Genomic DNA, 24,562 nt, shown 5'->3' with positions numbered 1-24,562 from the left:
CTCTTCTCATCAAATGGAATGCTGATGTCGCCGAGATCCATGCAAGCTTGGAGAACCTTAGCCAGGATATTTGCAAATGTCCCCTCCACTCAGAACAAGGACTGTATCAGTCAGGGTTTTGTTTTGTTTTTGTTTTTTTAAATCACAGCTTGGACTCTCGGTGGGCATTTAAGAACCAGCAAGGGATGGGTTCTAGGGGGTTCTGGCCCAAGGGTGACTACCAGAGCCCCCCCTACCGAGAGGATGGGACACACAGCTCATGCATTGTACGCACTGTGATAGAAGGTGGGGCAGCACTGCCAGGAGGATGGGCGTGTCCCGCAGCCCCTTCAGCGCCCCAATTCTGCCAGCTAGAGGCAGAGCTCTTCGGGCTAGGAGGGGCCTCGCAGGGGCGGGGGCTCCGTGGGCGTGGTCTGTGGTGGGCGTGGTCTCTGCAGTCCCTCCCATAGCCTGTCCGGGCACTGCGCGGCGGAGGCGGCTGCAGCGGCTGCTCTGGGACCGAGGTGAGTGGCGGTGGGTTCTCGAGGAGGGGCGGGAAGGAGAAGCCCAGGCCCGGGGGAAGAGGACTGCACGCGCGGTCACGGGGAGGCGAGGCCCGGGCGGCACCGCGAGTGCGTGTGTGCGCGTGAGTCCTGCCGAACGCCCGGAGGTGGGGTACGGGTGGGGGCAACCTCTAGGCTGGAGCAGCCCCTGGAGGAGTACAGCCCCCGAGTCAGCCTCCCGGGATCTTCTTGGCTCATCTCTCAGAGGCCTCTGCCCCGCCCCCTTCTCTTGGTGTCTGAGTTTCCATCTCTGTGGGTGGGTCCCTCTGGGGTCCGTCCAGCCCTCGGTCTAGCCGCCTGGCCAGCCTATCACCCTCCCTCCTTCCTCCTCTCTATTGCAGCCTGCCCCTCCCTCTCCACCGCCCCCCTTAATAGAGCAAACAAAGATGGTCGAGGGAGGGGTACTCTTGTTTCCAAGCTGTTCCTGGCTCAGGCTGTGCATCCCCCCCACCCCCAACACAGGCACCCTTTGGCCTCTGGCCTGGGCCTCCAGCCACGTTCTGTCAGGGAGCTGGATGAGGACAGCAGGCCGACCCCCACATAGGCAGAGGTCCCAGGGTGGGAGCATTTAAGAATCTGTCACCTTCCCTGGCCATTGACAGGTAGGGACACCTGGCCCATTAGCCTGGCCAGGGTCTGAGCCAGTGATCAAATCACATGATTCCTACATGCCTTCCCATATGAGCAGCAAGGCCTAATGCTTTCCAAGATTTTACTTGCCAGAGCCAGGGTGAGAAAGAAGCACAGGGCTGTGGGAGGGTCCTTGGCCTTGCAGGCCCCTGGAGGCCAACTCCATCCTGTCTCCTGAGCCTCCATATCCCTGTCAGGCATGGGCGGGAATGACACTGTGAGGGACCGTGGAGAAGGTGACGTGACATGGAAGTGGAGTAGACTGCACCTGCCTCTGTGGCCAAGATCCCAAAGGCCTGGGGCCTGTTCCCTGAACTGCATTCAGAGAGGCCAGCATCTCCCCTGCCAGGGCCCAGGCTGGAGATTCTCCCGTAGGATAGACTAGGGGCTCTTCTAGTCAGGTCTCTGGCCATCCCTGGCCTTCTTTAAGGATGCTTGATACCTAGGATTCAGGCTCCTGGGCTGTCCTGGGATGCTTCTGGGGCGCTCGGAGTCTGCACTTAGCCCTTAGTCCCTCAGCCGTGTTCTGGTGTGTGTTCAGGTGGGAGCCTCACTGAGGGAAGGCTGGCCAGCAAGGGTTTAGAAGTGTCCCTGTGAGTAGCCAAGGCTTGGCTGTGTCTCTGAGCCAGCCATTGCCCTCTGTGAGCCTGAGTCCCCTTGTCAGAGGTTTTGACAAGCCAGTCAAGGGATCCTCTGCTGGTTCTGGTAGCCACGGTTCTTTGTAGAGTTGTCGGGCATGGGTGGCTATGAAGCCAGGCCAACCTGAACAAATTCTTGACACCCACTGCGGAGTGAGTGTGTGGCTCTGGGCAAGTCCCCGAGCTTCTCTGACCCTCAGAGCCTCATCTGAGAACAAGGAGTTGGTATTTCTATCCACACTGGGTAACCTGGGAGGATCCATTGATGTGCACAGAATGGGGCGGTACCAGCCACAGGGTGGGTAGCGTTTGTTTTCGGGATAACTGTGTTAATGGAGGGTGGTGGGGACAGTTGTATTTCCTCACCAGCAGGGAAAGTGTTTGTGCAGATGCCGCTTGGCAAATGGCTTTTGTTTCTAATGGATAGCTTGAAAGGCCTGGGCTGGCTAGGCGGAAATGCCTGGGGAGGAAGAGCGGGCACTCTGTGCGGTGCCAGCTTCTCTGAGCAAGCCAGGGCCTGGGGGTGGCAGTGGAGCCACCTAGAGAACCCCGCCCCCACAGAGTCAGGGAGTCAGACCCAAGCCCCCTCTAGATGCCCCACATTCAGCACGCTCCTGTTGTCACAGAATCCCAGTGAGACCCCCCCCCCCCCATCAGAAAAAAAGATTTCATTCTCAAAGCCTTCCCATGGCTGGAGGCACGGGGTGGGGAGGTGGGGGGATGGGACTGAGACCTCACAGAGGGAGCCAGACACATGGTGTGTGGATGCAGAGCTGGAGGTTCAGATGAGGGTAGCAATGGTCCCCTGGGTTATACAGCAGGGGCAGGAATCCTGCCTTGAAGCCCAGGTGGCTACGGGGACCAGTCACTCCCCATTCACAGGCAGGAGACAAGAAGCAGAGGTTTGCCTGGGATGGAGCGGATGCTCCTTAACGATCTTCTCTTTTAACCACATTCCTCTTTCATGTCTCAAAAGTGGATCTGGCTGTGGGACTTTTCTTCCTAAGAGACAGCATCTCAGCCGGGGCTTTAGCTCAATTAGTGCTTGCTCAAGGGTAGCTCAAGTGCTTGCTTTGCCTAGCATTCACAGGGTCCTGGGTTCCATCCCACCACCACATAAATTAGGCATGAAGGTGCATACCCATAATCCCAGCACTGGGGAGGGGGAGGCAGAGTGCTCAGAACTCCAAGGTCATTTTAAACTCCATAGTGAGATTGAGACCAGCCTGAGCTAGAGACTCTGATCTTGTCTCAAAAAGGGGAAGAATGGAGAGATATTTCATTATGTTATCCAGGCTGGCCTTGAACTCCTGGCCTCAGCCTTGTGCACCACCACAGCCAGCACAGGTATTTTCAAGGATTTGGGGGAAACCTAAACTTTGTAGCCTTGTGGTCAGTACTGTCCTCTAGCTCCAGGCCCTTGGCGCCTGATGGCCCAGGAAGAGAAGCTTGTAAGATGAGGGCACAAGGGGGAAACCCAGAGCCACCTGCCCCACGAAGCTGCCTGACCACCACCACCCCTCCCCAAGAGCTGTGGTTCTCTCCTCTGCAGAGTGAGAGCTGGAATTGGCAGATCTGGGCTAAGTGGAAACTCCTCCGGCCCGGCAGCCAGGATCTCTCTGTGCACCTTCGCTAGCCCCGTGGCCTTGGCAAATTCCCCAGTCCTCTGGCTGCCTCCTGCTTTGTCTATCAAATGATGAGAACGCCCAGCACGTACCTTATGTGTTATTGTGAGAATTAAAGGGGTAGCCCCAGCCAGGAGTGTTCTCTACTGGGGAGGAAGGAGGGGTGCTCCAGGGATGTGATTGGGGTGACCCTGTTGTAGTGAAGCCACCTTACAGCACTATGGTTTGGGGATCTTGGAGCACTTTAGACTCTAGGGAAACCATTCAGGCCCAAGCCGTAGTGTCATCGTGGGTCTTGACATCAGTGATGAGGTAACTAAAAGGATCTCTGTGAGGAAGGAGCAGGTACCCACGCAGTAGAGTACAAAGAACCTTCAGCAGCTCTGTAACCACCCCAGAGGAGGGGACCCCACTGACCTGCGTCTACTGAGTTCTGTTTAGTAGGGTGTGTGGGAAGAGGCCAGGGCAAAGCTCCTTGTTAGAAGATCACCCAGTAGGCATGCAGAGGCCTTGCTCCGCTTAGTTCAGCCCCAGAGTTTGGCTCGCCTTGAAATGACACACAGGTGTCCCCATGTCATGGTCATCTGCTCTGTGCTGGGCCCCCATGAGAGCTTCCTTGGCCTCCGTCTACTCTCCTAGCAGCCCAGGAGGTTGTTGTGGCCCTTCCCAGTTAGCAGATGGGTAGACTGAGGTCCAGGGCCAGCAAGGGAAAGGGCCAGGGCTCAGACCCCAGGTCTCTGTAGCCAGCTACTTGACACTTGCCGTATTGGAATGCTTGAAGATAAGATGGTTAGAGACCTAACCATCAGGGGCCACCATGTGGGCTCCTTGTATCCCAGCATGAGGCATGTGTGTTTTTCTAGAAGGTTCTCAAAGTTTGCTTGCTGGGCCGTTTGGAGGCTTTCATTAAATTGTAAAAAGCATTTTGTCAAGCAGAACGAATTGCCCCGTACCCAGAGGACGGTCCAGGAGAAAGACACAAGAGAACACCCAGCCTGGAAGACAAACCCCTCAGCCTTTAGCTCTAGACCCAAGTTCTAGACCCGGTTCCGTCCTGGACACTCTCTTTGAGTCTGAGGAGCTCTTACTGTCTGTGCCTCCGTTTCCTCAGTGTAAAACAAGCGTTCTAGCCCGTCTGGCTGCAGAATGTGTGATGGCTGCATCCTGCAGTGGTGAGAGCCAGCATAACCAGTCTCGGCCTTAGGGACGCTCTAGAAAGGCAAATCACAGGCACAGGCACCTGGCTCTGGGTTGCCCTCCGCGGGTCCTGTGAGGTTGCACTATGGTGACTCCATTGTACAGATGATGGCAAGGCTGGGAGGTCAGTATTTACCTGCAATTGTTAGTATAGGACTCGACAGCAGTCCCAGCCCCTGGTGCATAGTCTCAGCTGTACCAGGCAAAGATAGAGCACTGGTCCTGTTGCATGGGAGGGGCCAGGAGCCTCCTGTAGAGAGGGGAGACTCCTCTCCCACCCCCCTAGCCTCGCTTACATCATTCATAGCTGTGTCCATCCTGTCCCTCTTCAGCCAGGCCTGAGACGGGACAGGAGAGAGCTGCTGTGCTCCAAGACCCTCAGGTGGGCCAGTCCTTTGTCACCTATGACATCAGCCTCTTCATGCTGCCGAAGGCCCAGCAGGAACCTCCAGCCTCACTGCACCCACACCTCAAACCAATGCCACGATTGTGAGAGTTTGGGTTTTTAGTTTCAAAACAGGTCTTATTCTATAGCCCAGGCTGGCCTGGAGCTCACTATATAGCCCAAGCTGACCTCAGCAATCCTCCTGCCTCAGACTCATGTGCTGGAATTATGGGTGAGTACCACCCAGCTCCTGTTTTCACTTTTAGATTTTTTGGGAGAGGGGCGAGTGTTTTCCCTGTGTAGCCCTGGCTGCCCTGGAACTCTCTTTGTAAACCAGGCTGTCCTTGAACTCAGAGACCCGCCTGCCTCTGCCTCTCTGGTGCTGAGACTAGACATGTGCACCATCACCTCCAGACATGTTTTTTTCCCCCGTAATAGAATCTGGAGTCAGGTGATGTCTATAGTACCCAGCCCACATATGTCACCAGGCGACACATGAACGTGTGTCCCACTTTTTCATATGGTGTCATCCCAGCTTCCCTGTCCCTAGACAGTGCCCTGCTCCTAGCTCCTACCACGAGTTCTTGGCCATGAAACACCCTGAATCCTGCACATCCTCTACTTCACACATCCCTTTGTAGGGTCCCCAGGGCGCAGAAATGTGACCCACCATCCTCTGCGCCTCAGGTTCTGTCAAATGAGACCCAGAGCGCTGTATCCCAGCGGTGTCGGAAGAAGTGAGCCTTCGATGGGGTGAGATGGCAAGTCTCTGGCAAACTGCAAAAGGCCTCCATGGTGGCTGCTGTCACCGTAGTTGTTAGCACTGCGTTATTGTAGCCTCTCTCCGTGATAAATGGCTGTGTCCCTGAAAGAGGGGGGTGTCAGGCCTTACATTCTTTTTCCACCTGAAGCGATGCTCTGTTTCCCAGCTAGAATCGACCTTCGTATGGGCAGGTGCCAGGCAACACTGCATACTCACCAGCTCATCTTGTCCGCCCCCCCTCACCCTGCCCCCCCACCCCCCCACCCCCGTCTTTGGAGGACATTAACTCCATTGTAAAGCCAGGCTCCAAAATAGGCCTTTCCCGGATTACAGGATTACATGACAGGAAGGGACATCCAGGAAGGCTTCCTGAAGGAGGTAGCTGGCACTGAGCCAGCAGGATGACAAGGCAGAGTCTGGCTGGGATTCTAGGTAAAGTGAAGAAAGGGGCTTTGTGCCAGGGGCGTAACTAAGCCTCCATCAGCAGGGTTCAGTGGGGTATGGGCATTGTGCTGTTGTATGCTGATCTGATATGACGTCATCATGGGTCTGAAATGACTGTCCAGTTACACCTTCTGGCATCTGCCATTCTCACCACTTTAGGCCTGGACAGGAAGGGGTGTACTGTGGGCTCCAAGGCTACCGGCATCCGCCTGGGACCTGCTCCGTAAGCATGATAAAATATTTATCAGGAACCAGGCAGCTGGGCTTCCCTGTGCAGGCTGCCATGGGCAGCTCCCACCCAAGCTGGCTGCAGCCTCTCCAAGTTCCGCTGAGTCACAGCCCGGGAGCCCTCTGCCCAGCCCACCTGCTTGCTGTCCTGTGGCCACGTGGATTCCTCATAATATGTAAGCCATTGGGTTGCCCCACGACCAGGGCACCCAGCACAGTGAACACTGAGCCAATCTCAGGCCTCCCTGGACTGTGCAGGCCTCAGCCAAGGTCACAGGCAAGACCCCTTCCCTCGCCCACCCTGCAGCCTCTGGCTCCTGAGCAAGGTAGGTTCTCCGCCTCTTTAGCATGGGGACACTGAGGTAGGATGGGTCAGGTCTCTCGGGAGCTGGTGCTCAGAGGAGATTTGCCATTTGGCTGACCCCGAGTCTGTCTCTGAGGAGTCTAACTCACATAGGGACCCGTTCCGGTGTCCACCCTGATATGGCAGCGCTTGGGACTTTACTTTTGGACCAGCAACAACAAAAACAGCGGCAGATGGTACCTTCCTTCTGCTGCGTGGAGCGTGAGAGCGTCCAGGCTGCTGACTCTTGCTCACTCATTCATAAAACAGTCGGCCGGCCCTGGCTGCCAGTCTAGCTTGCTTCGTGTGTGTGCACGCTGTGCTGTGTGACCTTGAGTAGGTTGCTCGGCCTCTCTGAGGCTCACTCTTGGATCTGCGGCTTGGCCATAAGGCTGGATCTCCTTTGTGTCCTCATATCCCTGAGGCTGGATGGGCCTCAGTGGGCATTTGGAAAGGCTTTGCTTTTCCAGAAAGGCCCTGGTACAGCCTGAGGTAGACTTGCCAGAGGACAGGACTCCCTGGGCTGGGTGGAAGCGTCTCTGAGGTTGTCAAGCTCCCCAGGGAAACTCTGTGGTCCCTGGAGCTGCTGCCACATCTGGAAGTGGGACAGGGAGCTGGCCACACCAGCCATTAGTGGAGACCCTGTGGGCTGCCAAGCTAGCACCTCGCCTCGGTTCTAGGCGGGCCATCATGCCTCTGGCTGCCTGTGGTGTCTGCTGACCCCATTCCTGCCCGCTCAGCTGCCCCTGTAGGCCTCCCTCTGCTGCTGCAGCTTCTTGCTGTTCCTGTTCTGCTCCTCTGCACGCACACACACACACACACACACACACACACACACACACACACAACACACACACACGCCCAGCCATGTGACCCAGCGCCATGTCAGCCACGGGGTCCTGCTCCTGGCTCTGAGAGGTGCTTGCTACAGCACTGCCATGCCTGCTCAGGACTCTGTGTGAAAGCTCTTGGTCCTAGAAGTTCATCAGGGGTTTCCTAGGGTATCTGTTAGATGAAGACAGGGGATGCGGTGGCAGATGTCCAGTGACGGCACCGTGGAGCAGAGTGCACCCTGCCTGTCTCTGCAGATCTTAGCAAATAGCCTCTATTTGCCTGGCTTTCAAGGGTGGTGGAAGCTGATGGTGGTGGGGGTTAGGATAACGGCATCTGGGGAGGAGACACCTGTGTCAAGTCCAGGGGGCGGAGCCCACCCAGCGTTTTCCATTCTAAGGAGCAGGCAGGGGATGGGCAGGCTGGGGCTGTCACACTCCTAGTGGTGGCTGACATATATGTACAGTCAGGCGTGGAGAAGGATGACAAGGAAATGCCCCGGTGGGGACAAAGCCTACTCTACTGCTTCCTTTCTCTTTTTCCTTCTGCTTTTGGGAAACACTCTGGAGCTCCTTCGGTGACTTTGTGTGTACTGAAAGTCCTGTGACAAACCTGAATCCAGTGGCCACAAGGACATTCAGGGACACAGCCTGATGAGGCGGCTGACCACAGTCTGATGGCAGAGGCCAGCAAGCAGGTCTGTTAAGTTAAGTTCACCAGATTACAGCCCTGACGGGAGAAGTGGGGTGGGCAGTCTGATGGAGGAGGCTAGCCACCAGGCAATGTGATGAGGGAGATTTGCCGATAGTCTGACAGAGCCTAGTGGCTTGCTGATGAATCCCTAGAAAGCTATCCACAGAACTGGGCACTTGTCCCAGCATCCACATAAGGGACCTGTCCCTGTCACTTCCAGGTGTCTACTGGATGAGAGCTGCACAGCTGAGGGCCAGCTCCCCTCCAGGCAGGCTCCCAGGAGCCCTGTGCTTTGCAGAACATACACACAGTACGTGTGGGAAGCTCTTTCCCTTGGTGGAGAGATGAGCAGACTGCACAGCTCTGGGGAGGTGAAAGCCTGTTTCAACAGTAGAGCCTGTGGGGAGAGGGACCCTAGGGCCCCCTGGGCTGCCTGGGAACTCACTGAGCTGTCCAGTTGAATGTAATGGCTATAGTAGGTGGTTGGCCAGGAGGTGGCAGCCTAGTGCAAGGTGTGTAAATGCCTGCCCTGCTCCTCCCCCTGCTTACACAATGACTTACACTGTAAAGAGTGGGGTCTGGGCAGAGGCTACGAGGCAACGGGATGTAGACCGCCTTGCTGTGGCTACTGAAAAGCCCCATGTGGTCTAGGAGGCACGCTTTTCTTTTTTTTTTCTTTTTTTCTTTTTCTTTTTTTTTTTCACTTGGCAGCCCTAGGCTTCAGGATGACCTGGCCTTGACCTTTGAAGGCCAGCACTATGGAGACCCACTGAGTGTCGCTGCCCATCCAGAGCCTACCTCTAAGCTGGAGCCTGGCTCCTCCTTGTTGGCCTGTCCTCAGTGCTGCAGTGGGGTGAAGGAGTCGCACTACAGGGTTCCCACAGCATCTAGGCAGTGGCAGGTATACCCACCTGAGTGTACCACAGCAAGATGTACTCCAAGTCGGGGGTGGGGGTGGGGGGAAGGACTGTGTAGCGCTGAGCACCAAGGGGTGCCAACCTCAGAGTGAGCACCATGGAAACACCACCCGGACAGCGAGCACCATGGTGGCTCCTGTGAGTGAGCAAGGTGGGGCCTCTACCCCTAGAAGGAACACAGTGGGGCTACACCCTCAGAGGGAGCACCATCAGGGCCTCAGAGGGAGCACTGTGGGGCTGAGCATAGGGACTTTTCCTGGGATATTTTCTCAGAAGAACAGGAAAGGTGGTGCTGGCCAAGACATCTGGGGGCAGGGAGCAGAGCACATCCCATAGAGGGAGGGCAGTGGAGAGGAGAGAGGGCCATGTGACCAGTGACGGAGAGCACAGATGAGAGCCATGTGACAGTGAAGCCCAGAGGAGAGTTGGCCCAGCATGAAGGAAGCCCCTGCCCTGCAGAGAGCACAGAGTGGACTATTTACTCCCCATCCTGGCACCCGGGAGCTCCAGCCCCAGGGACACCAGCCCAAGATCCTAACAGAGCCAAGGGAGAAGAGGAATGAAAAGAGGGCTGAACTAGGTCAAGGAGCAAGAGGGCTTCTGCCAGAAGGGAGCCTAACAGTTGGGCAAGCTGGAGCCAGAGGTGACAGAGGCGGGCAGGCTAGCAGCGGTGCTAACGGTGTCAAAAAAAAAAAAAATATATATATATATATATATATATAATGCACTTCTTTGCAATTCTCAAACCTGCAACACCCAACTCCATAAAGACTAAAGGAGTAGGGCCAGCAAAGTGATTCTGAGGGTCTGGGTGGTGACCTGAGTTTGCTTCCTGGAAGTCATGGTGGAAAGAGAGAATTGACTCCCTCAAGCTGGCTTCTGACTTCTACATGTGTGCCAAGGCTCACGAGTGTGCACATATACAGTAAATAAATCAGTGTACACTAAGAAGCACCCTGACCCTGACGACAAAAAACGAGGGTCATCCACACTGACCCCGCCCCCCCCCCCCCCCAGGCTGGATCCTTTTCTCCTCTGAATTCCAGAACTCTTCAAAGGCCCAGCTGGACGGGAAACATTGAAAAGCTTGGGCTACACCAAGAGTAGAATTGGGCATGAGTCCCAAGAGTAAAAACACCAGGCCTCACGAGGCAAGAGGAGCACTAAGAGTTTGAAGCCTGTTACCCAGGGCTACGTAGTCCAGCCTAACCTGGGCTACATTGTCTGGTCTAACCTGGGCTACATAGTCCGGTCTAACCTGGGCTACACTGTGAGATCATGTTTCATTTTTTTAAAAAAATATATCTTATTTTTATTCACATGTGTATGAGCATATGTATTCAGGTGCTCAGAGAAGCTAAGCAGAGGAGGTCATATCCCCTAGAGTTACAGGCAGTTATGAGCCCGCCCCCAACTCATGTGGGTGCTGGGAACTGAACTGTCTTCTACAAGAGCAACGAGTGATCTTAACTACTGAGCCATCTCTCTAGCTCCCCTGTGAAGGGATTTAAATACATACACAATTAAGCCATCCTGGGCAAGATGTAGTCTGGGTGGTCCCCATGCAGGTTCTGTTCTGCAAGGTGGTCCCAAGTTATTCCTGCTATGTGGGAGTGGCCTGACTCCCATAAGATACTCTCAGTCTGGCATGTTGCTTGGCCACTCTAGAGGAGACCCTCCTTTGAAGAGTGTCCTGTCCCTTGAAGCTGTGCAGTTTGCCATTGTTTGGGGGGTGTTTCCTCTCCTTGTCATAAAGATATGTGTCTCTTGGGGTTGTTGCTGGGATCCAAGGTGACTGACTGCGAGCTTAGGACAGTGATTGGAAACCTTTGGGCACCGTTCAAGGTCTGGTACAGGACACTGTAAAAGTTGACTGCATCTGTCTCAGTTGTTCTTTGTGCCTTAGCCTTGAAGCAAGATGCTAAGGGAACGGGTACCACTTTTAGACAGACAATCCTTGAGTGGTGGCATGTCTACCCACAGAAGTAAGCAAGTGACCCAGAGTGAAAGAGACAGACAAAGCGAGGTAAGGGATACTGGGCTTGCTTTCTGCCTTCAGTGCCTTGTTGGACCAGAGAGAGCCTGTGTGCCTTTCACCAAAAGTAGTTTTCAGGTGTCTGTTGCAAGGACACTTCCTGACATTAGTGATTATGGTCTCAAAAACAAAAACACAAAAAAGCCAAAAGACATAGCCAAGGAGAGATGGAACCAAAGAAAGGTCGCCAGGCCCTCATCTAATTATGTGTGTGTTTAAATTGTCTGGCAGGACAGAGCCTGGAAAATGCTAGGTGGCAGGCAGGCAGGCAGGCAGGCTTCTGAGGACCCAGCAGCTACAGAGAACAAGGCGTGGAGGGCTCAAGTGAGGAAGAAGGACCCAAAGGCGTGCTGGGCTCTGCCTGTCTGGAGTCCTGAATGCCAGACTTTGGAATCTGGAGTTTTCTCAGAAGGCAAAGGCCAGATCTGAGGACTAGGCAGGCAGGGCAGGGGCCCATTTGGAGGGGGCCAGGGATCCAAGCAGGTGGCACAGAGGAGTCCTGAGCACATAGGCACTGCTGGTCCCTATGAAAGTTCTGGGGGGCAGTAGAGACCCAGGGCCCCTAGAGCCCCAGCTACATTGCCAGTCAGACAATCCTGGGCTCAGCTGTTTTCAGGTGGGTTCCAGTCTTGCTGCCTGGTATTAGGGAAGCTGGGGACAGAACAGGCAACAGGAACTCCAGCGTCAGGCCTGGCTCTGCCTCACACCAACCTGTGACCCTCGGGGGTGAGCTCAGGATTTGGAATCTCAGCTGGGCCTCAGTGGCCTGGCTAGGGTATGGCAGGTAGCTGGTAAATGTCGATGCATTTTTTGATCTTGGAGGCCAGGTCCACTGGTGACCCCACCCTCCAGGGAGTCTCTCCTCCACGGGGATTTTGAAGGAGCCAAGTTTCAGGTTTGACCCCACCCCTCCCCACCATGTGACATGACCCTTCCTCCCTTGTCCCCCAGCTGGGGGTGGGGGGGCAGGATATTTAATCAGGAGCATTTTCCTCAGATAATAGTTTCTTAGGTGTGGAAGTTGGGGAGTGGGTGGCTTGGGGAACACCACCCTGGGGAGCAGCACCCTCCCCCAGGAGGCCCTTACTAGCTTTTTGGGCTTCAACCAGGAAGTAAGGGGTAGGGCCAAGGGTTGGTTCTCCCAGTTCCTATCACCCACATTAGCTCTGGATCCCTGACTGGGAAGAGCTCTTCCTACACGGCAGGGCTGGGTGCAAGGTCCAGACAAGCGGAAAGAAAACGAACTTTCTCCGTTCAGATCTCCTATCGCGAAGGCTGCTGGCGGCGTAGAGGCGCCGGGAGCTGATTTCTATTCTATGGCACATTCATTCTTTCCAAGAATTTTAAGAAGGAAAAAAAAAAAAGCTACTGGCAAGAAGGTGCCATGAGGAAGGTGCAGAGCAGGAAGGCAAGCTGGCAGCCTGCAGGTCGCTGCTGCTGGCGCATGGAACTTCATCCACAGACCGGGTCAAACACCACAGACATCCACATGAAGCAGACAGACCGGCTGCGAGCAGAGAGCTAAGGTGGAGCTGCCTTTGGCTGGGCTGGATCTCACTAAGGGAATCGAAGCTTAGTTCTCTGCCACTCCAAGTTTCAGCCCTGAAGGGAACCTCACTGTCCCCCGGGTGCTTAGTCACAGATCAGAACCAGGGGTTCCAAAACTCTCACCCAAAGAACCTTTGGAAACTGATGTCCAAGACCTTCATAGATGAGAAACTGAGCCAGGAGCATAGGAGGGGAGAAATATTTAGGACAGGGGATTCCAGGACCAGCCAGGTTAGGTTGTCCCATGCCAGGAAGACCTGAGGGAAGGTAGCATGGAGTGAGAATGCATGAGCGAGGTGGCAGATGGCACAGTGTGCTGCGTCTCACAAGCCGGATGGGACACCTGTCCTGCCTCAAGTGCTGACTGGTCAGCCTGTTTTGAGGTGCAGGGAGGAAAGCCCTCCAAGATCCTCCTCCTAGCCTCACTGGGTTTCTGCAGCCTGGCTCAGTGCCCCTTGTCACTGTTCCTCTGTAACAGGAGCAGGTGCCAAGCTCCTGCTGTGACCCCGTGACCTTGAGGTTGTCTTGTGCCACCGTCCTCTCCCCACCAGGGAACAAGACGTGACCCCGGGGCACAGGCCAGAGAAACAGCACCAATCACACTCCCTAGCTACCTGCTGGCTCTCTCCTGGGTATCTGGGACCCCCCAGGGTAAGGAGCCTACATACCAATGCCGTCACAGGCTGCTAGAGACATGGCCCCAGTCAGCTTTGGGGGAACTGCCAGGCCTTGCGCCTTCTGGAGTGAGTGACTCTTGGGAGGAGAGCCTAGTGAGGGTGCATCTGGGGTGGTAGGTGACAACTCCTGAGCTGGAGCAGTTTCTCTCCTGCCCACCAGGCCAGGCTCCAGCTTCAACGCTTGCCCAGCCTGATTTTGTGCATGTGCCCCAGCCTCCCTGAGCCTCCATTTCTCTGTTGTGACATGGGTGGGACCCCCTTCACCTCCAGGGAGCACCCCAACTTGGGAGCACGAGATGGGGCAGTGTGTTTGAGTTCTGTCTCTCTGCCCTGTCTCTTGTCTTTCCCACCCCAGGCAGAGACACCCCCTCCCCTTCTTTAACTGGCTCCTTCAGATAAGTTCTCTGTCCCCTTTGATTGACATGGGAAAAGAGTCGGGGGAAACTATGTTGTGATCTTGCCCTACATTAGAAGTCAGGGGTTGGCAGTGTGAGAATACTGTGCCCTGAAAATGAACCACCCGGGGAACAGCTCCTCATACCTTCACAGCCCATGAGTCAGAGAGCACTGTGGGGGAGTGTGTGGCCCCCAAAGGCTTCAGTTTCTCTCTTGATCCTCAAATTCTGAGATGCTGCCCATCTCCCACATGTGTTCACCAAATCCCTAGAGGTCAGCTGACCTGGTAGCAAGGCCAGATGGACCCCCCATTCTGGCTGCTCACTTAGGGGTTCACTCCTACAGCAGGATAGCTCTGATGCCCTGCCAGGATCCTGTCTCAGGCCCCCTGTGCCAGCTAGGTGGGTGTTAGATGAAGAGCCTGGGTCTAATGGGAGATGGGTGTGGTTCTGAGGTGGGGACACTGGCTACTTAGGGGGGTGTGTAAATGGGTCCACTTGTCCCCTGTGTTCCGAACCAAGAGCCTTAGATACAGGTGATTCTCTTCAAAGCCACTCCCAAAACAACTGCTCAATCCTTGATCCAGAAACCAAACAAAGAAGTCCCCATCGGTGCCCAGAGGACCCAGTGGACCACACAAAGTCTCTGCTCCTGCTAACAGAAGTGATAGCTGTACCAAGAGCTGTCTAGGAACTCTGTCCCTCTACCTTATCAAAGCTGGCTTCATAGGGGGTGGGGTTTGTTGGAGTTTTCTGACACTTCAGGCCTCAGAAACACAGGAGTTAGACTTGCTCCTCCCCCAAAACTCCTCAGTTGTCTTTTCTGGAAGGGGTTATAACAGCCTGGTTGCCTCCCGGACTCTGCATTGGATTTCTGGGCCCAGAGCTCTCTGCCTTTTGCTGCCTACCACCAACACTTGCACCCAGCAACACCCTCGCTGCCTACCACCAGCCCCAACACCCGTCGGCACTGCACCCCCGCGTCTCTGCATTGGGCTGTGGGTGTAGCCGGTGTAAGTCTGTGCCAGGGCGGGGAATGGCTCATCTCTTCACTCTCTCTAGAGATATTTTCTTTTCTTTTTATTTTTTTTCCCCTTTTCTTTTCTTTGAGATGCTGTCTCCTAAGAGTATAATTCACTATGGGGCCCAGGCTGCCTGCAAACTCAAGGCAATCCTCCTGTCCCAGCCTTCCAACAATCAAGATTACAGACAAGCACCTCTACTCTTGGCTCGAGAGATGTCTTTTAAGTTCCACAGGCACACATCCCATTCTGCGTGTTATTTGACCCACTTCTTAGATCCCCTCCACTTCACTCTCGCCTCTTCCCCAAGAACCCCCTACAGCTCACTCCTTTCTTCCTTCTCCTGCCTTCTGTGCGCTCCCCTCATCTGCCAGCCATCTCTTCCAGAGTAGCCCAGACTGCCTCCCTGTGCCCATCTGGCCACTCCTGCCAGACAGACAGACAGACAGACAGACAGACAGAGGTCAGTCCTGCCCCTTGTCCTCCCCAACTGTGCTGAATACAAGGCTAGCCATCTCTGAAGGAGCCCAGGAGTCTGCTGCCATTACACCAGTGGCAGAGACACGATTGCCTCAAGCCTGCATCTTAGTTTTCACTCACCAATATGGCCTAAAATATGAAATGAATCTATCTAGCCATTCCTGTTGAGCAGCTACTGTGTGCTAAGCATAGGGAATGTAGGTCTGAACCGGTTACAGCTCCTGGCCCTGGTAGAAAAATGTCAAGAAAGCCATACTAAATCTAAACAAAGGCAGAGGCAGTCAGAGAAGAGGGAGAGGACCTTCTCCTTTGAGCTTCACTGAAGGATGCTCTGGACAGCAGAGAGGCGTGCAGGTCTTGAAGGCATCTCAAGGATTGGAGGCCAGGCTTGCTTTTCAGCACAGTGGGAACTCGGGAGGGCAGTGTTTGCCCTCCCCAGCTCCAGCTAGTATTTGTAAGGGCAGCAGGGGTGGCTTGCAAAGGGTGGTCACAAAGGGTCTGTAGTCCAGGCTGGAGATGCTGAGGATGGGGAGGGAAGGGTAGCTTGGGTCAAGAGAAGGGTCTAGTACATGTATCCAACTTCTTTGTTTTCATTTTAAAACTTTAATTACGTGTGTATGTGTGTGAGTGTGTGTGAGTGTGGGCCTATGTACTTGCGTGCAGTGCCAGAAATGGCCAGAAGAGTGCCTCAGATTCCCAGAGTTGGAGCTATAGGCAGTTGTGAACTGCCAGATGCTAGTTCAGACAACCAAACTTGCTAGTTCTGACAAGCAAACTTGTACCTGCAAGAGCAGAACTGAACCATCTCTCAGGTCTGATGGTCAGGGTTGTGATTTTATCTTGGCTGGCATTCGGCGCTATCCTGACGCACGCAGAGTTCATGGGCAGAAGATTGGACATGCCTGATACAGGATGAAAACCCCAAGGCCTAGAGTGGGTGTCCTGGACAGATAGGGAGAAGCCAAGGTTTTGTGGCCTTCACTTTCCACACTGGAGAAGTGACTCACCCAAAGATACAGTTAGTCCAGGGACCCGAGAACACCCACCTGGGTCTCTCAAAGATAGTGCTTCCCCTCCTCCTAAACAGCCACACTGACCACCCCTGCACACCAGCATGGGCTGGTAGGTTAGTAAATCATTTGGGATTTTCATCTAATTATTTTTACGTTAAGATAGGAAATCCGTGTTCAGCTGTGACAGTGTCCTGTGCGTGTCAGTGTGACTGGAAAGTGTCCAAGCTGGCTTCTTCCTGCTCACTTGAGCAGAGCTCCCGGCCAGTGTGCTCAACACTCCAGAGTTGGTTGAGCACTTTACACCTATCTGGGTGAGCGATCTCTACACCCCGACTCAAATGCCTCACCCCCAGATCTGGCTTCCTTGACATGGAACTGGTGCCGGCCATTGTCACCTCTGCCTTGGAGACTGGTGAATTCATCTGCTGTTGACCCCCAAGTCTGGTTCTCCCTGGGACAGTCAGACAGCCAAAACCATTGACTGCAAAGGAGGCAAGGGGAGCCCGGCCCTTCCCTGGCTGCTGTTTCATAGTAGGTTGGGTGGCCTTAGGCTCTGTGAGAGTTCCTAAGAACAAGGAGTTGTCTGTTTGTCACTGCATGTGGGGGTGTCCAGTACACTGTGGCAGCATAGGAAATGCTAATGGTTGTAGTTGAGCCATGACTCTGCTCTCCTGTAAGTCACTCGGGGCCGTGCCTGTCCCCATGTGCTTGGAGATGGCAGGCAAAACTATCAGGACTTCCAGAAGTTGGGTTGAACCAGGCTCTGTGTCATGGGCTGGGGCACTCTGTGTTCGTGAGGCCTAGTCCAGCTCTCTCTGTTTTGATGGCAGAACCCTGAAGAGGTTATTTTGCCCGACAACATTCCCAACAGGTAGAATCCAAATTGCACTCAATGCCCCCAGGACTGTGGCATCCTGTCCCAGGATCATTTTGCCCAGTCACGGGACTTAAGAGATACTGATTTCTGCCGTACAAGGGAACATAAAATTCAAGGGGGTGTCATGGCCCTCTGTTCCCTCAACTCCCAGTGCAGCAATCCCTCTGGCCAGTCAATCATCCAGGGTCCCTGTCTGAGAGGACCCTAGTCCCTGGTCCCTCCTCTGAGAAAGGGGTCTAGGACAGCCTGTTTCAAGTTGGACTCAGGTGAGGTGGGGCTGACTGCTCTGGCACCCTGTAGAAAGCTTTGATCCGCAGTGGGAGGAGCCTGTGTCCACGTGAGGGGGTCTGAATGGATCTCTGTGGGCACAGCTTTTTCTCCTGGGATGGAGACTGGAGAGGGAGTGACTTCAGGAGACATTGATAGGAGCCTATGGGTCGCTGTGCATGGTGTGTGTGCATGACCATAGTGATGGGTGCCGGGTAGGCAGTTGGGGTTGAACTGCCTTGTGTGCTGGCTTCAGAAAGGAAGATGGGAGGCGGCCCCCGCCAAGCCGGACCTTTGGCTGCTGAGGGCTCCAAGAAGCCAGCCCCGCCCTCCCAACGGGAGGCCACGCCCACCCTAGCCCCGCCCAAGCAGGAGGCTCCGCCCCGGCCTGCTTTTGCGCTTCGAGCGCTCCACGCTGCTCCGCCGCGAGCAATGGTTTACAGGGCCGGGTGCTGGGCGCGCGGCCCCGGGCAGAGGCGCAGGGCTGGGGCGAGACCCCACGGGGTCGCCGGACTTGCTGCTAGCAGCCGACTATCGTCGTAGGGGACGCGGGGCGCGCGTGGGCCGGGTTGAGCATGAGGACTCTCCGCAGGTTGAAGTTCATGAGTTCGCCCAGCCTCAGTGACCTGGGCAAGAGGGAGCCGGGCGCGGCGGGCGCGGACGAGCGGGGCACACAGCAGCGCCGGGCCTGCGCCAACGCCACCTGGAACAGGTAAGGCGCGCAGCCCGGAGCGGCGCGGCCGGAGACGACAGCGCGCCACTTTGCGCGCAGCTCGCCCCGCCGCCGGGCCGTGCGCGGGGAGGGAAGTGAGTGCAACATATCGGAGGCTCGAGCCCACGATCGCTCCCCTGGGGCGGGCGGCCCGGAGTAGGAGGCCTTCGCCGCCCCCCCCCCCCCACTTCCCAGGGGCGCACTCGAGCCTCGTGGGCCCCCGGTGGGGCGCCGCTGCACTTCCTGTATGCGTGTTGGGCCCTCGGCGCGGGGTGGGCGGTGGCTTCCCCGAGTTGGACCCCAGGCCTCCCAGCTGTCCGCCGGGGTGCGCCAGCTGCCAGACATTCCTTGCCGGACCCTTCCGGAGGCCCATCCCGGACTAGCCGGGCGTGGGAAGCCCCTCCCCCAGCTGTGCTCCCTGAACTAGAGTCACAGATAGTTCTTTTAAGCTGAGTTGCCCGGTGGGTCTCCTGTTGGTCCCGTGAAAGAAAGGAAAGAAAGAAGAAAAAAGTATTTCCACCCAAAGTAAAATACGGAGGGAGTGTGAGGCAGGCTGTTCAGGGAGGTCTGTGGATGCTGGCTCTCCACCTGGCAGTGAAATCCTGCCAGATACTTCACCCGCTCTGGTCTGCCACCAGGGACCCCGGCTGTCACTTGGACACATGTCTTCTGTTCATCTAGTCCGTGAGCAACCTGGGGACACCAGGCTGCCAGCTGGGACCCTAACTTACACCCACCACTAAGCTGCAGACTGCTTGAGAGCTTAGACTACTGCCTCAAGTTTCCCCCTCTATCCGGGGCCTAAACAGTTCTCCGTATTGGGCTGGGAGGAGACCCATGAGAAAAGGAAGAGCCCTGTCTGCCCCAGAAGGGCTCACCGTGGTCTTCTTCCTTGTCTCTAGGCAGGGTTTAGTGCAGCTGTGCTGACCTTTGGTTCAGATTTCAGCCCCACTTCTTTGCTTTGTGGCCTTAAGCAGTTTGCTTACCACCTCTGGGTCCTCAGTTTCTTCATCAATAATATGGGTGCATGACTGTAGTTGGATTAAATATGAAAATGTGTAGTAAGGCTCTGAGCATGGTTTCTGGCACACAGTGAGTGCCCTGTGTCACAGAACTCAAGTCTAGGCACATTTGGAGAAAACCTATAGGAGTGATGTCTAGGGAAGTTACTAAAAGCAACTTTATGGGGGGGGGCTGTCACCCTATCTGGGGGCCTTTGGCTCAGAAGGCTTAGACGGCTCCTCTTCCCACCTTAATGAGGCTGTGAGAAGATCTGCTCTTCATCAGAGCTCTGGGGGTGCCTTGCAAGGAGAGGCCACCCCAGGCCTCCACAGGTTTTTCCCCTTGGTGACCTGTCAGACTACAGAGGCTTGATGTTGCCTCCCACAGTCCTTGAACAGCTCCTAGCTCCTGTCTCTAGCCTTTGGCTGGGAGGCACCCCCCTGCTGGGGAGGCAGGGCTTTGCCGTGTTCTGAGCTCTTATCCCTTGCCCAGCCTGTTCAGGGGCCTCAGTTTACCTTGTCACCATCGTAGCCAAGAAAGGTTTTACCCCTCACCCCCTCCGGAGCTGCGAGAGATACAGGCTCACCCCAGCACCCAGGACCCATACTGTATGCACAGCATTTCGTGGGTGGAGTCCCGATCCCTTCCCAGGCAGGTGTATACTCAGACACAAATAAGTAAAGGGACTTAAGGGCCCAGAGTCCCCTCCCAGCCCCCGCTCCTTCCTGTCTGTCCTTCTCCCTCGCAATGTACTGCCTGCAAGGGTCAACCCTCGGCAAGGTCGGGACAGCTGTATCAGCCTGTATCCTGGCTGGCCCTCCAAGCCATGGTCCTCATCCTGAGTTCAAGCATGCACCCCTTTGCCTCTGTGACTTCTTAGTGTCCTGGGGCCACCGGAGTCATGCCACACGGGACCACTCCACATAACAGGAACATGTTCTGTCACCACTGGATGTGGGGGCGTGGCCTGGCTGTCCCTTTCTGGAGTTTCTAAGGAGGGTCCAGCTTTGCCTCTCTCTGCTGTCCTTGGCTTACAGCAGCTCCATTTTAGCTCCATCTCTGCCTTCTCAGGGCCTTCCCTAGCCAAGTCTCTAGTTTTTGGAGGGGAGTGCGATTTTTTTGTGTATTGTTGTTTCTTGATACTTATTTTTATTTAGTGTGTCTGAGTATTCTCCCCCTCCTCCGTGTGTGTGTGTGTGTGTGTGTGTGTGCGCGCGCGCGCGCGCGCGCATGCATGCACCTCGTTCCTGTAGAAGCCAGAAAAAGGTTTCGGATCCTCTGGCACTGGAGTTCCAGGTGGTTGTGAGCCACCACGTGGGTGCTGGGAGCCAAACCCAGGTCCTCTGCAAGAACAATCCAGTGCTCTTAACTGCTGAGCCATCTCTCCAGCACCCTAAATTTGTTTTTGTTTTTTGTATATTTGTTTGTTTGTTTGGGGGGGACGACAAGGTCCCAGTATATTCCAGGCTGACCTGGAGTTCACTATATACCCTAAGATGATCTTGAACTTCTGATCCTTCTGCCTCCACCTTCCCGAGTGCTAAGATTACAGGTGTGTGTCACTACACCCAGCCCAAATTTCTTTTTCTTTTAATAAAGTTATCAGCTACCAATTCAGGGCCACCCCAGCCCAGGGCCACTGCATCTAAGACTTTGAGCCCATTATAGCTGTAAAGAGTCTCATTTCCCAGTCAGATTGGAAACTTTAGCTATACAGGAACACCTAGGGACTGTGGCCAAAGCACTGCAAGTGACACTGGACATATCCCCCAAATTCGGTGCGCAGCTGTTGCTGTGTTGTAAAGACAGCCACACACTGATTCATCCATTCATTCATTCATTCATTCATTCATTTTCTTGATGTTGGCTGAGGTCTTGGTTTAGAAGCAAGCAGCCTGCTCAGAGCGAGAGACCCTAGACAGGGTCAAAATTTAAATAAGGGGGAATTTAGCACTTGGAGGAAGTAGAACAGGGGACACTGGACCGCTGGCCACTTGGCCTGCCCCTGCCCTGCTAGGGAAACTCTCTAAAAGAAGCAAGGTGGTGCTGGCTTGTCTCCTACAACAACCACCTAGAGTTGGGAGCTGTTTCCAGAGCACCTGCTGCTGCTTTCCTAGAGCTCAACAGGCCTCTCCACCTGGCTTAACATCTCCTCCCTGCCAGGGAGGCACCCTGCTGCTCCCAGCCTCCCACCCCCTAGAGGCTCCAGAAAGAGTCCCAGAAGATTTCCAGGATCCACCATAGGCCTGACATGCTAAGGGAATCCTGGCCTTCTGAGCTTTCATTCAACCAGTGACTCACCTCTGCCCCTCAGCAGGTGGAGGCCCCCGGGCAGGCAGGAGCTGGAGAAAGTACACCCCAAAGTGCAGGACGCCTGCAAAGTAAGGTGTGCACCCCTGGCCCCGTTCCTCCTTCTCCCAAGTGAGGTGTCCTTTGCCATGCCCATAAAGAGAGTGAGGACATGAGAGAATGGAGGTGACCAAGATGTCCCCTGACAGCGAAGTCTGCCATCTGAACCAGGCCTGCCAGGGAGCCCAGTGTCCAGGAATGCCTCCGAGTTCCTATCCCTGCTGGGACAGGGTGATGCGAGCTTTAGTGATTAGAGCGGTATTTCCAGGGCTGGTGGCCCTAAATCAGGTGGGGAACAAGGAACAGGGCCCTCAGGAACCCTAAGATGGCACTGAACACTCGTGTTGTACGGATGAGAAAACTGTGATTTCACAGAGATCCAGGGTTCACCTAGGCTCAAAATGTGAGAGGGAACAGAGGCTAGGTCCCACGCAGGCCTAAGCCAAAGCTCCCACGCTAGGGTCCTGGGGTGCTGGGTCCACACTCACCTCGCTTTTCCTACTCTGCCCCGGGCCCTAGTTTAGATGAGGTCAGCCCAGCAGTGACCCAAAAGTGTCCCTGCCCTAGTTCTCAGCCTATAGATGTGTGCTCTCCTGTGGCTAGGAGACTTTGCGGATGTGGGCCGAAGTGATGGCCCAGCCTGTCTAAGGTGGCTTTGTGTGACCACAGAATCTGTGATGGGTGGGACAGGTCAGAGCAGGAGTTGAGACCTAGAGTCCTGTCTTGCTGTCCTTGAAGACAGAGAAGGACCTGGAGCCAAGGGTCTCAGTGCTTCTAGAAGCCAGACAAGGTGGAACGTATCGCCTGGAGCCTTCCTAGGAGGCAGCCACGCTGTGATGCGCTTCGTTCAGCTCAGTCTGGCTTAGTAACGGATGTCAGCATAGATCTGGCTTGCTTTAGACTGCTCAACTCTGCCTCTTCTCCTCCTTCTCAAAGACCAACCTTCCTCTCTCGGCACTGAGAACCGGGTCTGAGGTGGAGGCATGGCCTCCCATCATGTAGCTCCCAGGTACATTAAGGAAGGTCCCTGGCAAAGAGTAAGCACGCCCTATTCCATTACCTCTAGGGGAGTCCAGCGAGGCTGGGAATCTGAGGAAAATGGTCTCCCCACCCCTCCCTACAGAATCTCAGCCTCTTGGTGACATTCTAGAGCCATCCTCCATGGAACTGGGGCAGCTATGACTGAGTGTCCAGGAGTCCCAGAGCTGGCCTTCAGAGATCTACCCTTCCTCTCAGGACTGGGCTGTCTCTCTCCTCCCTGTGTCCACCCAGTGAGGTCATGCAGGCTCCAGGGCTGGGATCTGGCCTGCCTGCACCGAGAGCTTTGTTTTCTACTAGAAGCTAGAGGCCAGAGAGAGGTGGGGCTCTACACCTGAGGATGCCCTCCCCTGCCTTCGCCCGGAAGTCCCTCCACTTCCTGTGGTTTCCTGAGGACCATCTGCACATGTCCTGGCTGGGTTTTCCACTCTGGCCAGGAGGCTGTGGCTGAGAAAGGCAGGGTTTCACTTCCGTGTTTCAGGATGACAAACCACATGGGGTCCTCTGGCCTTCTCCATCCTCCCTCTCTCCAAGCAACTGACGGTTTTTTTGTTTTGTTTTTTTGTTTTTTTGTTTGTTTGGACTTTGGGAAAGCCCACAGAGCCTTGCAGAGCTCAGGAGAGTAAAAATGAGCTGAGTCTAACCAGTGTACCTGCAAGGGGCCGGGAAGACCGTGGACCAGCAACTCATTTCAATTCTGGTTCTGCTGAGTAGTCATGTCCCTTGACTCTCCAAACCTCAGTGTTTTCCTCTCTGAGTGCGGTCTGACTGACCCCACCACATGTTGCTGTTTAGGACACCGAAGAGACTATACACACACACACACACACACACACACACACACACACACACACACACACGATGGCCCCTGGGTGGATGTGGCCAAGGTGTCGTGAGTACCACTCCTAAAAAGTCCACCGGAGGTAGGCCCTGTTTGTTCAGCTCATTTTATAGAAGGGAACACCAAGGCTTGGAAGCCAGAGCAGGATGTAAACCCAGGCCTGTCCCCCCAAGGCCCCTCAAGGCCATCCTCCATCAGGCTGGAGTGAGTGTAGGGCTCAAGCAGTGGGTGGGAGGGAACTCAACCCGGACTGGCCCAGGAGATGGTCAGCTGGCTATGTGGTGTGGGGCAGGGGGCCTTCGGGGCTGTTATCTCAGCCTTGGTGACCTAGGGTAATGCAGGAGGGGAGAGTGGCCAAGTGGCCACCTTCATGACAGGGTTGAGGTGTCTCTCCACAAAGTATAATGGGGGAAGTAAGGATAAACTGAGCCTTGAAAACCAGGGTCGCACCTCCTTCAGGCCGCTGTCTGCTCTGCTCTGATGGAGGCCTGGGCTCCCCAGGGCATGCTGTCACCCCGAACCCCTGATCTGTCCCTGTGGCTGAGGCCTCCACAGCATGGTAGGGAAGGACACACGGTGGTCGGGGGCTTGACAAGGACAGCCAGGTTTTACATAGCAGTGGAGGAAGGTTAGTCTGACAGTCACACGGAAACGTGTGTCCCGAGTTGATGTAGACTGTAGGGGCTGAGGGGAATGGTGACCCGGAAGAAGAAACTGAGCAGATAGCAGAGGAGCAGGAGGTAGGCATGTCCTGTGGCTGGCAGCAGCTGCCCCGGAGTGCCTGGGTGAACACAGGGAGGCTTGGGAGCTGAAGCAGCCCCACAGGCCAAACCCAGTCCATCGCCTAATGTATGAATAATAAAGTTTTATTGGTACACAGTTCCACACTTCCACTAACTTCACAGCATTGAAGCAAGAGACTATTTAGTCCTAGACCTTTAACAGCTGACCCTCTGGCCCTGTAGAGAAAAGTGTTCGCAGCTTCCTGCTTCCAGAGAGTTTTAATCAGCAGGGCCCGGACAGGGTCAGTTTCACTGTTGACATTCCTCAGCCCTAGGGAAGAGGCTGCC

The 24,562-nt window shown here is 55.1% G+C and overlaps 1 protein-coding gene across 7 annotated transcripts in view; it reads left to right on the top strand.

Moving 5' to 3' along the window:
- The first annotated feature begins 439 nt into the window (after window positions 1–439).
- The window catches only part of PRR5 (proline rich 5), a 41,395-nt gene continuing 17,272 nt past the window's right edge, over window positions 440–24,562 (top strand). Inside the window, exons 1-3 of one of the 7 annotated variants that reach the window (XM_084749787.1) lie at window positions 440–503; window positions 18,143–18,262; window positions 21,579–21,650. In XM_084749787.1, the coding sequence (XP_084605913.1) occupies window positions 18,153–18,262; window positions 21,579–21,650 (182 nt within the window). In that variant the 5' untranslated portion in view covers window positions 440–503; window positions 18,143–18,152. Of the gene's footprint in view, window positions 504–6,632; window positions 6,779–17,925; window positions 18,263–21,578; window positions 21,651–24,562 lie in introns of those variants that run through there. The other 6 variants (XM_084749786.1, XM_084749789.1, XM_084749785.1 and 3 more) reach the window with 6 other exon arrangements.

This window comes from Acomys minous, assembly GCF_964271855.1.
Source record: "Acomys minous genome assembly, chromosome: 12".
Lineage (NCBI taxonomy): Eukaryota > Metazoa > Chordata > Mammalia > Rodentia > Muridae > Acomys > Acomys minous.
The sequence above is the reverse complement of the archived record's forward strand: the minus strand, read 5'-3'. Positions and strand labels throughout refer to the sequence as shown.